This window comes from Oryx dammah, unplaced genomic scaffold (assembly GCF_014754425.2).
Source record: "Oryx dammah isolate SB20612 unplaced genomic scaffold, SCBI_Odam_1.1 HiC_scaffold_14, whole genome shotgun sequence".
In the NCBI taxonomy this organism is placed as follows: Eukaryota; Metazoa; Chordata; class Mammalia; order Artiodactyla; family Bovidae; genus Oryx; species Oryx dammah.
Window position 1 is genome coordinate 47613099 of NW_024070198.1, and position 13012 is coordinate 47626110.

The 13012-nt window shown below is 51.3% G+C and overlaps 1 protein-coding gene across 1 annotated transcript in view; it reads left to right on the forward strand.

Moving 5' to 3' along the window:
* The window catches only part of MGMT (O-6-methylguanine-DNA methyltransferase), a 264559-nt gene that overhangs the window by 213478 nt on the left and 38069 nt on the right, over window positions 1-13012 (forward strand). Inside the window, exon 3 of the mRNA XM_040254753.1 lies at window positions 12312-12472. Within this exon, the coding sequence (XP_040110687.1) occupies window positions 12312-12472 (161 nt within the window). The remainder of the gene's footprint in view (window positions 1-12311; window positions 12473-13012) is intronic.

Below are 13012 nucleotides of genomic sequence, written 5' to 3' on the forward strand. Positions count from 1 at the left end.
GCAGAGACATTACTTTGCCAACAAAGGTCCATCTAGTCAAAGCTATGATTTTTCCACTAGTCACAGACTGATGTGAGAGCTGGACCATAAAGAAAGCTAAGCATGGAAGAATTGATGCTTTAGAACTGTGGTGTTGGAGAAGACTCTTTGAGAGTCCCTTGGACAGCACGGAGATCAAACCAGTCAATCCTGAAGGAAATCAGTCCTGAATATTCATTGGAAGGGCTGATGCTGAAGCTCTAATACTTTGGACACCTGATGCGAAGAACTGACTCATTGGAAATGCTGGGAAAGATTGAAAACAGGAGGAGAAGGGGATGACAGAGGATGAGATGGTTGGATGGCATCACCAACTCAATGGACATGAATTTGAGCAAGCTCCAGGAGTTGGTGATCGACAGGCAAGGCTGGCGTACTGCAGTCCATGGGGTCACAAAGAGTCAGACAGTACTGAGTGACTGAATTAGACAGATAGAAGCTAAAGAGAATTACAATCAGGCTGGGGCACTAGGATAGCCTTTGGACCTCTGGGGGCAGCATTGTCAGGAGAGTGGTGAGCTGTGAAAGAGGGATGTGCCACGAGGGCCAAAGACTTGAACCAGAGAAGAGAAGCGACTCTGGAATAGTGAGGGCTCCTGTGGGCAGAGTGACATGGGCCAGGCCCCAGCCTGGCCTCGGGGATGGGGTGGTCCTGAGTGGGGCAACAGAAAAAGGACACACTGCCTGGGACCTGCAGGCTCCCCTCTGCGCTTCTCCAGCTTGGAGAGGAAGGTTCAGGAGTCAGATCAAGGCTCAGTGCTCAGAGGTGGAGGTGCTGTTGGCAGCTGCAGGGAGTGGGCTTCTGGCCCCGCGGGGCTTCTTCCCTTGTCCTAGCCAGAACAGGCTCCTGTGAATAAATGCTGCAGGGCTCTGCTGGAAGCCTTGTGACGCCCCTCACTCCTCCCTGGGGACCTGGTCCAGGCACAGAGCACGGTCTACAGACCCGCCTACCTGCAAATGTGACCAGCACCTAGAGCTGTGTTGATTTTTAAGAGGAGGAAAAAGGCATATAAAGTTGGACTCTCCAACCTGCTTTGAGTAGAAATTGGTGCTTCCTAAAGGGAATTTTAATTGGCTGGCTTTGCAGCTAAAATGTTTTTTACCCTGTTCTTCCTCCTCACACTCCGCCCTGCCTCTGCTTATTCTTCTCAAACCTTGCCCAGCCTCATTTCCTGGGCTTCCTGCTCTTCAACATAATCAGGTCCTTTGCTAGTAGACCTGTGACTGGAAGACCCCGGGGTGTTGCTGAACTTAGTCTGAGCACCCTGGAAGAAAGACAGAAGATGCTGGGAGAGGCGCCAGCTCGCAGCAGAAGGGCGGTGGGAATGGCATGTGAGCCCCCGATTCAGAATGATACCTCGCTTTGAGCTGACAGCCCCATCTCCAGTGCCAGGGATGGTACTTGCTGAAGAAGTACAAATGTTTCCTGCTGCTTGTAATCTATCTTGCAGATATAAGTATTCTGGAAGAAGGATTTATTTTAATAATGTGAGTTTTAGTGTTTTTTTTTTTCTGTAGTTAACATTGGTTTATTACTCTGTGTCCTTGCCAGGAAGCTCATTTTAAGAGTTTCAATTCAAAATTAAATATGACCTCAGTGTTTTAAAATACAATTACATTAACTGTCCATTTAATACTTGCCTAAGATTTTTTTGGCCACTAACGTATAGTCAATATACCTGTCTGATATTAAATAGTGTTTCCAGCTATGCTCACCAGCTAACTTGCTCCAGCTGCAACAATAAGCCAGCAAAGGACGGCCTTCTGAGAAGGGAGCTGCAGAAAGTTGTTCCCAGATGAAACTGCTTTATTAGCTTATAACAGAAGCTACACTCTTCTTTAAAAACTTCAGTGTGTTTGATTATAGGGAACTATCTATTATTTATTTAGTACTGTACAGACCAATGTACAAGACAGGTAATTTAGTGACGGGATTATTTATTAATAAGCCCAGTACCCGAGTTAATGGGACTTAACCCCATGGAGGTCAGTCCTTGTGTAATACATGCCTTTTGGAAAGAAAAGAGTAGTGTCTTCAGAACATTCAGTTATTATTTTAGCATTTAAATTAAGACATAGTCCCTTGCTAAGATGGAAAAAAGCTGAACTGCATCATGACAAAGTCGACCTGCAGCTGTGAAGAGAGACTGATTTTGGAAACTGCACTGGGGTGGGCAGTGGGTTTTGGCCCCAGTAGTCCCAGCGGTGTCATTGCTCCTTCACGGATCACGGGAGTAGGGGAGCCGTCCCCTCACGAAGATGGACCCATCAGAAACTGCTTGCGGTGGGAGCCCGCGTGTTGGGGGCAAGGCTCAGCAGGGAGCCGCAGCTGCCCAGGCCCAGGCTCGCCCCTTCCCCGTTGTAGCTCTGCCTCTGTGATGCGGCACTCTGCCTCTGGGACGCCCCTGGGCCCTGCACACAGCCTGAGCTGCGGGGGGTGTGGTGCTCCTGGTTCCTGCTCAAGGTCCGCTGGTTTTCTCTGCAGCAGGTGAGAAGGCGGAGCCTGCAGGAGGCCCTGCTGGGCCCTCTTGTGTGTCATGGGGGTAGTCGAGGGGTTTCCCTCTCTCATTTCAGCTCTAAAGGAGAAATGAAGGTGTAGCGTGATCAGCCTTAACACTGGGTGGGTCTGTGTCTGCATTTGCGTGTTCACGTGCAGTCATGGCGCAAGTGTTTGCTCCTTAAATTCATCATCCTTCTGTTTCATCTCAATATTCAATTGATTGCTTTCTCTCAAGCGGAATGGAAGACCCACGGAGGAAAGGCCGTTTAGTTTTGTATCTTCAAACCTGAAACACATCTAGGTTTGACCGGAGTCCTGTCAAACTGAGCACAATCGGATGTGAGGCCCGCTCCCTGGGCTTTAACAAACTCTGTTATCTGCAGTCTGCTGCACAATCTGAAAAGGCAAGAAATGTGGTTTTCCCTGTTTAGAAAATCTTTATGGGTTCCCCACCCCCCACCAGGGGAATGGTTTTCAGCAAATGATTCATTGGAAAAATGGAATCTGAAATGCAGGTGTTTCTCAGCACATGTGCCGCAGTGGCCGTGCTGGCCCCACAGCATCTTGTTCACGCGTCCGTTCAGCAGGCACGCAGAGCTCCGAGAAGGCCCGAGCGAGGGCCCCAGGGCTGGGCGGCGGCACTGGGGCAGGTCTGTAGAGGTTGGGGGGCTTCAGTCAGACACCCGAGCTGCCGTGGTAGGGAGCCTGTCCTCCTAAGCCCGGGCCACACCTGCCTTATTAACACCAGACCACCTAGGACAGTGCTTTGAGCACTCTGGGTTTTGCTTCTAGGGGATGAGGATGGGGGTGATGGGCTGGGAGAATTCTAAGATTTGGGCCTCCTGCCTGTCTGGAGGAACACTGTGCAGAGTGAACTGGTCACTGAGGCCTTCAGATAGGAGCATGGCCTTCCTGTGACGCCGAGGAGCAGTGATGCCAGTGGCCGCTGTGTATGAGCCTGAGGCCCTGAAGTGTGGGCACCTAGTGTCTCTTCTCAGAAGCTTCTAGAATATAACAGAACTAGAGTCAACACTCACATCCCCATGATCTTTGAATGGTAGGGCAGTGGGCCTAGGGTTATGGTCCCGTGGAGCAGGGAAAAACTGACAGAAGTTCCTAAAAGTAAGAAAAATCCAAATGCTGTCCAGTCCGTATGCTCTCCAGAATAGAGCGGGTGAGCACAGGGCTCATCGGCTCAGAGGGGCTGTTGGTTTCCATTTCAGAGAGATGGACAAGAGTACTTCAGCTTTATGGTGGTGGTTCAGATTAAGGTCTCTGGAATCAAACAAACTTTAATTCACATTTTGGTTTCATCCCTTGATGCACTGATCAGTGTTACTATATCACCTCTGGGCCTCAGTTTCCTCTTTTAGGACACAAACAAATGCCTCCTCGGGGATTGTTGGGAGGAGTAAACCACAGGACTGGTTTAAAACTAATTAAGACTAATTCTATGCATGGCACGTGTTAGGCATTCAATAAATAGCAGCTGTGAAGCTGTATACAGGGTTTCCCTTGAGTTGTTTGCATATAGCTGATCCTGCCTCAGTGGATCCATCCTGTCCACAGTGCCATGGTGTTTGAAGGTGTGACGTTGAGAACGTCTCTCACCTGAGACTTGCACAGTCAGTTGTCTTAACTGTGTCTGACCTTGGCTGTGTTACTGAGAGTCAGGACGTGGAACTGCATGGTAGAAAACCAGTCCTCACCTGCCCCTCTTGACTGCGTGCCCTGAGAGTTTCCACTCTCATGCTGCTTACCTTTCATCGTAACTCTTGTTTGCTATAGAGGCCCTCTGCCTGACATTTCCGTTCGTCTCTGTCCCTAAAATCCTGTGTCCAGACCAGAAGGACGTGTGTTCTTTCTCCTCAGGTGCCCGTGCAGAACTGTAATGTCGGAGAGCAGTTGGCTGCGAGTGACACCCTCCCGCCCTGTAATCGTGTCTTTGGGGCACAGGCACTGATATCCTTGTCTTGGCGTGTGGAGGAAAGAGTGTGCCCCGTCCATCTCCTCTAGGCCCACGGTGTCACACACCCTCAGCACAGCAGAGCAAGGCCACACAGGGTCTTCGAGAGCATCAGAGGAGCAGCTTTGGAGAGTATTCGGGTTGGCCCAGCAGAGAGACCAGACTGTAGGCCACTCGGGGCAGGTGGCCCCACGCCTTGTAGAGCTAACCTGAAAGATGCGCTCTGTTGACCAGATGTCCCGCCTGGCATCTGTATCCAGAGGTGAGATGCTTGTAATTCTTGTTAATGGACTGCTTTCTCCTGTGTTCTTTTCTGGGAGGAGGGAGCAGAGTTGTTGACTAATGTGAAGTTCCCCCAAAGACCCTTTGGGAAAAGGACTCTGGAGGGAGTACCAAGCATTTGATGAGACTGATGGAATGACTTTGAAAACTTTATGTTTTCACAGATATTTTTCAACAAATGAACTAAATTCTTGATAGAATTGTAATAAATATACTTAAGCAGCAATTTGATCAGGATTTTTTTATAGTATTTTTTATGTTAGCTATTATTTCTTTTTAAAACTCTTTCATTGCTAACATATATGCATCTTACTTGTAAGAAACTAAATTAAACAGGGAAAAAGGAATATACCTCTCCTGTGTGTGTGAAACCTTAGAAAGCTGCTTTGTTCACTGCTTCAGTGGTGAAAGTAAATACAACATAGACATAAGGCTATTTGAACTCTTTATTTGCCACATTTACAATATTAATAATAGTGTTTCTAGAAGTTGTCACATCAAGTAAAAGATCTTCATTCCAGGCTGTCTTTGGGGGCCAAATTGAGACTGGATGCATGCATTTAATAAATTGTAGTCTCAAGTAGTCATTTTTGTAAATAATTAGTTTCAGTGAAAGAATAAGTTAGCATATTGTATGCATCTAATGTTGCAAATGTACATACAGCAAACTTTGCTATTAATCAACAGTCAAGCACCGCAAGTGGGGTCTCATACATAATGAATTGTGCTTAAACCTCATGGGCTTCTTGATAGAAAAATAAAAGAAAACACAAGTGTAGTGAAAGCTTTCGAGTAAAATTTAACTAGATTGCTCTGCATCCTGTGATTGTTTTGGAGTCATTAGGGACCTGATAATTCATCTGTAGTTTTGGGGTGTTTTTATCTTCATCTGTCAAATAGTAGAGATTTTTAATGATATGTTAAAGTGTTGATAAAATACAATTTTCCTTTTAACAACTTGAACATTTAGGAGAGAAAGTAGATAGACTTTTTCAGGCATTCTTATCTGCCAACTATACTGTTTAAATTGTCTCTTAAAATATGTATTACTGTTGATATATTTTAAGGAAGCAATTATTTATTTTTAAAAATACAGTTCTTATGTACATTATATGGAGGGGATTGAAAATTTACATAAAATTTTCTCTGTGTTATTGGTCGGTGTTTTAAAAATGCCACAGCAAATTGCTACAGAGGAATGCTTGCTTAGGTTCTGACATTAATTTGTGCCCCAGATTTTCGGGGCTTAGGATGCCTGTTAAAAACATACCTGTGACCACCCAGAAAGCGAGTAAAAGGGGCCCCAATTGAACTTGAGACAGCCTCTTCCTCCTCCTCTTATTGACTTGACCATGAGCCATTGGTGGCCTGTGATGGGATCATGAATGTGGAGTTCGTTTCAGGGGGTGTGACTGTGGGGCAGAAGGCATGAAGGTGAGAAGCAGAAATTCTTCCCTGTCTTCATGAACCACACAGTAAACTTCAGCTCAGGCTCGCTGAGCTGATGGTCAGAACTCGGGCTCGCCCTCCTGTTGCCGTCCCTGGAAACTAGGCCTGGGCTGCCTTCAACATTAACTCTGACTTGTCTGATACGCAGTCTCTTCCTTCTGCATATAAGCATCATAGAAATAGGTACTACAACCAGACATGAGAAAGTCGGTCCATAAAGTCGTGTTAGAAGTAGTGGGCACTTTGGTCTCATAGAATTAAAATCTGCGTGTTATATACACCATTTTTATAAACTTAGGCCTGTTGCCAATATTTCATTCATGTTCGTTCATCTTTTCCCTGTGTTTCATAGTTGAGTACATGTTGCTCTTAGGATCGTGTGAGAAAGAGGCCAGATGACACATGAATCATTTAGAACACCACCTGATAAGCAGCAGCGAGGCTCTGGTTGTGTCCGTAGGGGGACCCCCCCTGCCCTGCCCGGCGCACCTCCTGTGTACCTCCACTGACTGAGTTGCGTTGTTTGAGACCTGTGTTTCTTACCGCTGTAGCAACAGTTTCCTTTTTCTACTCTGTGTCCTAATACAACTCTGGAAAGTTCAAATAATTGCACAGATTCCCTCACACCCATGTGGGGTTCTTGCCCAAACAGGTGATGGCCGATAGGCAGTGTCACGGAGCCGTCACTTTCCTGGCTTGTGCATCGGGTGACGCAGGGAAGTCCCAGTTGGGGCAGGACAGGTTCCTCCAGCACAGCCATCGGGGGGGTGTGAACCCCTCTGCGTTGGACCTTCAGCTTCCCTGCCTGCCCAGGTGGATGCCAGTCCCTAAGTCGATACTCTTGCCAATGAGCCCTGTATTTAGCGGGTCCTCAGTAAATGCTTGAATGAAATCAGACCACTAAATTTGGTTGGAATAAAGAGTTTAAAGGCTTCATTCAGCTTCTCATTTAGAAAAAATTAAAGGATCTTTATTGAAAGCAGGTAGCATGATTTATCTGTCTTCAGTGCTACCACTGGAAGAAAAGCATCTGAGCTTCACAAGAAGGTATAATTAAATGCAGGACAAACCCGTCAGACACAAGCGCAAGCGACTCTGCCAGAGACCTGCTAACTTGGACATAACTGTGCCTTTCCCATCTCCACATGATGTTTCTGAAGTCACCTCGATGGCAGCTTTAAGTGTTTGCTGTGCGTGTGTCCCTACCTGAGCCTGGGGGGTCTGGCACGCTCCCTGGGAGTCCTGGGGGCCAGAGAAGGTGAGGCTCCTCATCCTGAGGGGTGCTGAACCGCTGTGTGCAGTCAGGGCTCTGGGCTTGTCTTCACGTCAGATCTGACTTGTGTCCATGTGCGTCCTTGCAGGCTAATTGCCCAGCCTTGCTCCCCATCACTGCTCCAGACCCAGGTGGACTCAGGAACACAAGTCTTTGGAGTTCTTCTCTTAGGTGATCCTCTGGCATCACCAGTTAACGTTCCCAAAACCATAAGGCTCAGTTTCACCCTGTGAAGCAAGAGATGGGGAAGAGGCACCAGGTCCCAGGGAGGCCGGGGGCACGGCGGCGGCACGGTCTCCTGCGGGCAGGATGCACAGGGCCGATGAGAGAGGGGACATGGGACTTACGGCCTGCTTGCTCATGTCAGAAGGGGTGCAAGCCCAAGTACACGGCATGGAAATGTCTATGGGGGTAGAAATCATTCAGACGGGAGGATTTAGTGATTCTTTGCTGCCAGTCATTGAAGCCTTGTTGTTGACTTGAAGTCAGTGATTAATTCGTGTCCGACTCTCTGCAACCCCATGGACTGTATAGCCCACCAGCTTCCTCTGTCCTTCACTATCTCCCAGAGTTTGCTCAAATTCATGTCCACTGAGTCAGCGATGCCATCTAAACATCTCATCTTCTGCCACCCCCTTCTTGTCCTTGAAAGTGAAGCCTTGAGGCGCCCCAAAATCCACACACCCAAAGCTCCTGCCCACCGGGTGGGCATGTCAAGCCCAGCTGTTCTGCGGGACAGATGGGAGAAGGCAGAGCTGGGGGCGTCCCTCTGGTTCGCTGGGCAGCCTGCCGCATGCAGTCGTCCCCACGGTGGGGGTGGGGGGGTGGTGAGACCTCGAGCAGCACTTCCTGGTGGCTTCGGCCAGCCTGGAGCACAGCACCTCACCTGCCCCCGGAGGACTCCTGGAGCCAGGCAGGGCCGCCCGTGTGGGGCCTGTGTCCTGGGCCCGTCTGCTCCCCCTGCTCTTCCCCCTGGGGCCAGGCTGCCACTCTTCCTCCTGTCCTCCCGGGGCCAGGGCCTGGAGGCCTCATGCAGGGGGGACCAACAGCCTTCCCGGTGCCTCCCGTGCTCCCATGTCAGTGCTGTGAGCTCATGGGTTCTCTGGGTAAGTCTTGGCGAGAGTCCCTGCCTGCTTTATTGAAAACACTTCAGACATTTGTTCTGAAGCATGTCACCTGCTCTGCTGTGTCCGATTTGGAATGATGGACAGGTTCATGTCCAAACAAATCTGAAATGCAATTCAACACCAGAACGTTCTTTATCCAGGCCCACAGGAATCGGTCAGGCTGCTTCTCGGGGGTCATGGCTCCAGGAGAGCTTCCTACAGGGCTCTCTGACACACCCAGGTCCCAGCACCTCCCCTCAAGGCGGCACTCTGTTGTCTTTATTTTCTTACAGGGTCCCTGGGGTTGCCAGCATTGCATATTTCTTGAAGAAACCCTTACACCAAAACATATGTGACTTTATGTTTGCTGTATGAAGGTACCTATGCTCTCTATTGTTACGTTAAAAAGCTCAACAAAGCCAAATTCATTTTCCAGCCACTACCAGCCCTCTTGTGCCAAGTAAAGACAAGTATAAGGGCCCCAGTGTCCTGACAGTGGCCTCAGGATCACTCTTACTGTTGGCGTCCTGGGCAGCTTTGGGAGGACCGGCTCTGAGGTTGGCCTCTGCCTGGCCCCCGTGCCGCGAGGTGGCCTTGTCTCGCTTCCATCCTCAGCACTGGCCTGCAGCGACCCTCTTTGGGGCTGGACTTCCTCACAGTGGTGCTTCCCAGAGGCGCTGGCCACAGGCCTGTGCACTTAGTGGTAGGTGAGCTGCTAGGCTCCCAGGGAGATGTGGGTGTGAGATTTAAATGAGCGCGGGCCACGAAGCCCATAATGACTGGGGTTTCAGGTTCGTCGGTAGGAAGCCTAGAGAAACTCCTCCATAATAAGAGCAGCCGTTAGAGATGCTGTGATCCTGTCACACCAAAGCTCTTTCAGGGACGAGCGGAGCGAGGTTGGAGGAGAGGGCAGGGCAGAGAATAAATTTCATTTTATTGTAGAAATGGAAATTTGTGTCATGGCTTTAAAAATCTGATTTTATGTGTGTGTTTAATGCCATTCATTTTAAATGTAGTATCATAAATCCTTGCCTCAGAATCAAAGCTGTTTAATTACATTTCACCCATGAATAGTTATCTAATGCCAATAGAGAAAGAGTTAAAAAGGAGAACTACAGAGTAAATCAGAGGTTGAGATCTTTAGCACAAGCATAAAAAATCAATTTAAGATGAATTTTACTACTATAAAAATTCTTCACATATCCTTTTAAGAGTGGGAAATGCTAGGAAACTCAGCTCACATTTCAGTTCCCTTAGCAACGCAGGGGAAGCGGCCCCCAACCTGGGCAGTGCCCTGGGATGCCCACAGCTCCATAGCCTTTGTAAGATGCCCCCCAGTGAACCAGGGCATCTGATAAGAGTTGTGACTCCCCAAGGTGGATGCAGAGCCCCTGCCTCTCAACTTAAGCCACCTGTCTCCTGGACAGTGTGCCCTCCCTTCAGGGAGCCCCGTTTGCAGGGTATGATGGTCAGGAAGACCCCTCAAGCCCTGGAGACCACCCAGGCACCCACGTTTGCTACCCTCCCCCACCAGCACCTCACCCCACCTGCCGCTGCAGGAGGTGCGGGCCAGGGCTGTCGGGGGCCCTCTCCTGCTTCCCATGTGGGTCGGGGCAGGGGTGTGAGCAGGGTCACGCTTGGGCGCTTGCCCCCACGTGCATGCTGCTGCCCACGCATGCTGCTGCCCATGCGTGCCGCTGCCCACACATGCCCCCTCGTGCGTGCCGCTGCCCACGTGTGTGCCGCTGCCCACGTGCGTGCTTACCAGGTTGCATGTGCTGTGCCTTGTCTGAGCGAGCTCAGCGCACCCCGTCTCCTCCCCCCTGGCCCCATGAGCAGGGTTGCAGAGCCCGTAGCCTTTCTCCACTTTATTCCCTAGAGTCAGCATCCCGCTTACTCCCTAAGTAGGGAGCACAGCAGGAGGGTCACTGGGAATTTCTCGGTTATGTGGAGGAATGTTTATGCCAAGCAGGGGGGCAGAAGTTCCCGCCTCTCCATGGGCAGACGTCCTGGCTGGGAGAGACATCGGGGCAGAGAAGCTAGAGTCTCCATCCACAGGAGACCCCCCAGACGCCGTCCTGCCCCCTGTTTCGCAGAAGCCACTTTCTGCCTGTGGAGTGAGCCCTGTCCTGCAGGGAGGGCCCCGTCAGCCCAGGGCCAGCCGCTGGCGTTCTCCGGGGCTTCCTCTCCCGGCGATCCTGGGGGCCAGCATCCTGGAGAAGGCTGGGCCCAGCCACGTGGCTGCAGGACCACCTGGCGGGCTGGCTCTATGGGCCAGGGTCTCAGGGGTCCCTCCCCCTGCTCACCTTGAAAGGTTTGTTTCCTTTCATTTGCTGGTTCCTTCCATAATGCTCTTCACTTTCATGCACTCAGAAAGCCTTTCCTGACCTGCCTCTCGTTCCCCTGTGCATCCCACCTGGGACTCTCAGACCCACAATACCCTGACTTGGAGACTCAGGCTCCAGCCAGGGTAGCTCACAAGAGCCGGCTTAAAGGTCTTCAGCTACTCCCCACGGCTCAAGTGGAGGGCCGGGCCCTGCACACACTGGCGTGTCCCCTCACACTGGTGAAGTCAGGCCCATGCTCCAGCGCTTCAGCGCCTCAGCCTCATGTCTCCCACCCGTCCTGGGCTGCACTGCCGAGCGGGTGAGGCCTCTCCACTTCAGTCACACCCTCACCAGGGGGCGGGTGTGCCGTAAAGGAAGACACTTGGAGACTGAGGCGCACACGCCTGCCCCTGGGTCAGGGACGAGAGGCCTGCGGGGTTCAGGAAGGAACGATGTCTGAAATCAGCTGGGTGCTGGTGCTTCTGTGGGTGTGCCATCCTCAGAAGTTCAGAAAAGCTGGATCCCTCATAAAAATCTGGGGCTTGGAAACAGCAGAAGTGACCCTCTGCAGACGGACGTTTTCTCAGCCCAGCAAAGCGTGTCCCTTAAAAATCACCCTCTGCTGAAGGGGAGAAGTCAGCTCCATGAGGGGAGCCATGGGATCCCCCAGACAGAAGGGTCAGCCCGTGAGGGGGAGAGACAGTCAGACCATCTGAAGCGAGTCTGAGGTATGTTGGCTTAAACTTACAGAGGTGAGAGGGAGGAAGGGCAGTGACCATAGGGAATGAACAAGAAGGGTTGGGAAAGAGAGTCTCAGGCGGGAAAATCATAGCCCTGTAAATAAACAAGCCTCACAGAGTGGCCGGCACACCAAACAGACACCCCGGAGCGTGAGGCGCAGTGCAGACTCAGAATGGTGTGCCCCTGAAGCCCCCCGAGAGCTGTAGAGCACGTGGAGCCATGGGGTGTGCGGTGGAGGGACGAGGAGGTGGGCTCAACTACTCTGACTATTTCTGGAGAACATCTCTCTCACGGCGAATGCTCAGTGACTGCAGAGGAAGTGGGGGCGGGGGGTGGTGTGGGTGGTGGTCTCGGAAGGGGCTGGCTCATGCCCACTGGAGCTGCGTCTGAGCTCGTCACTCTTGTTCTCACACCACCGCCCTGCAGCAGGACTGCAGACACTCAGAGCCCCACAGGCAAGCACCAGTCCCAGGACATCCTTCCAGAAACTGTCCCTCCAAGCGGAGGTGGAGGCCCCGGGCACAGTGACCCTGCCGCCCTCCTTCCACAGTCCCCTCTCTACCCGTTTAGGGGCAGCAGGTGGAGGGAGGGCCTGGAGGTTGAGTCTCTCCTGTTCTTTCTCTTGCAGGCCCGCGGAGGCCACCGCTCCTGCTGAGCAGCTCGGAGGTCCCGGGGCAGTGCTGGAGCCCCTGCTGCAGTGCGCAGCCTGGCTGGACGCCTATTTCCGTGAGCCTGCGGTCCTCGAGGGGCTCCCCGTGCCCGTGCTGCACCATCCCATCTTCCAGAAAGGTCGGTACCACAGCCGCCAGGCGGCCTCTGGCTCAGGGACCCCAACCTGAGCACTGTCAGCCCCCTGCCGGCTCGGGCTGCTGACCATGCCTGCCGCGTGTTTCCCCCGAATGAACAGAGGCAGCGTGTGCCACACAGCAAGGCCGGGAGCGCCCACTCTCCACCCGCTCGAAGTGCTCATGTTCGTTTTGGCACTTGGTCACATAATTCTTGGCAAAGGCAATAAAAATGATCCATGCAGATCGACTCCCGACTCCCACTGGCTGAGAGTTTTAAATAGGAACACGTCTGAATGGCAGTGAATTTTTTAGTAAGCTTACTGTTAACATTCACTATCTGCTTGCCAGCAGTGCCGAGACCCATGTGTGGACAACCGGCCTCCCCACGCACTTGGCTGCTGATACCCTGGACTGGGCGGTGACAGCGTGTCCTCATGAAAAAGTTTTCAGGCTAACATCTCAAACTTAGCACAGTTAAATGTCATATTCTTGAGGGATGAGTCGAGAACTTACTGTCTATGTGCAGCTTAATAGTGGCACA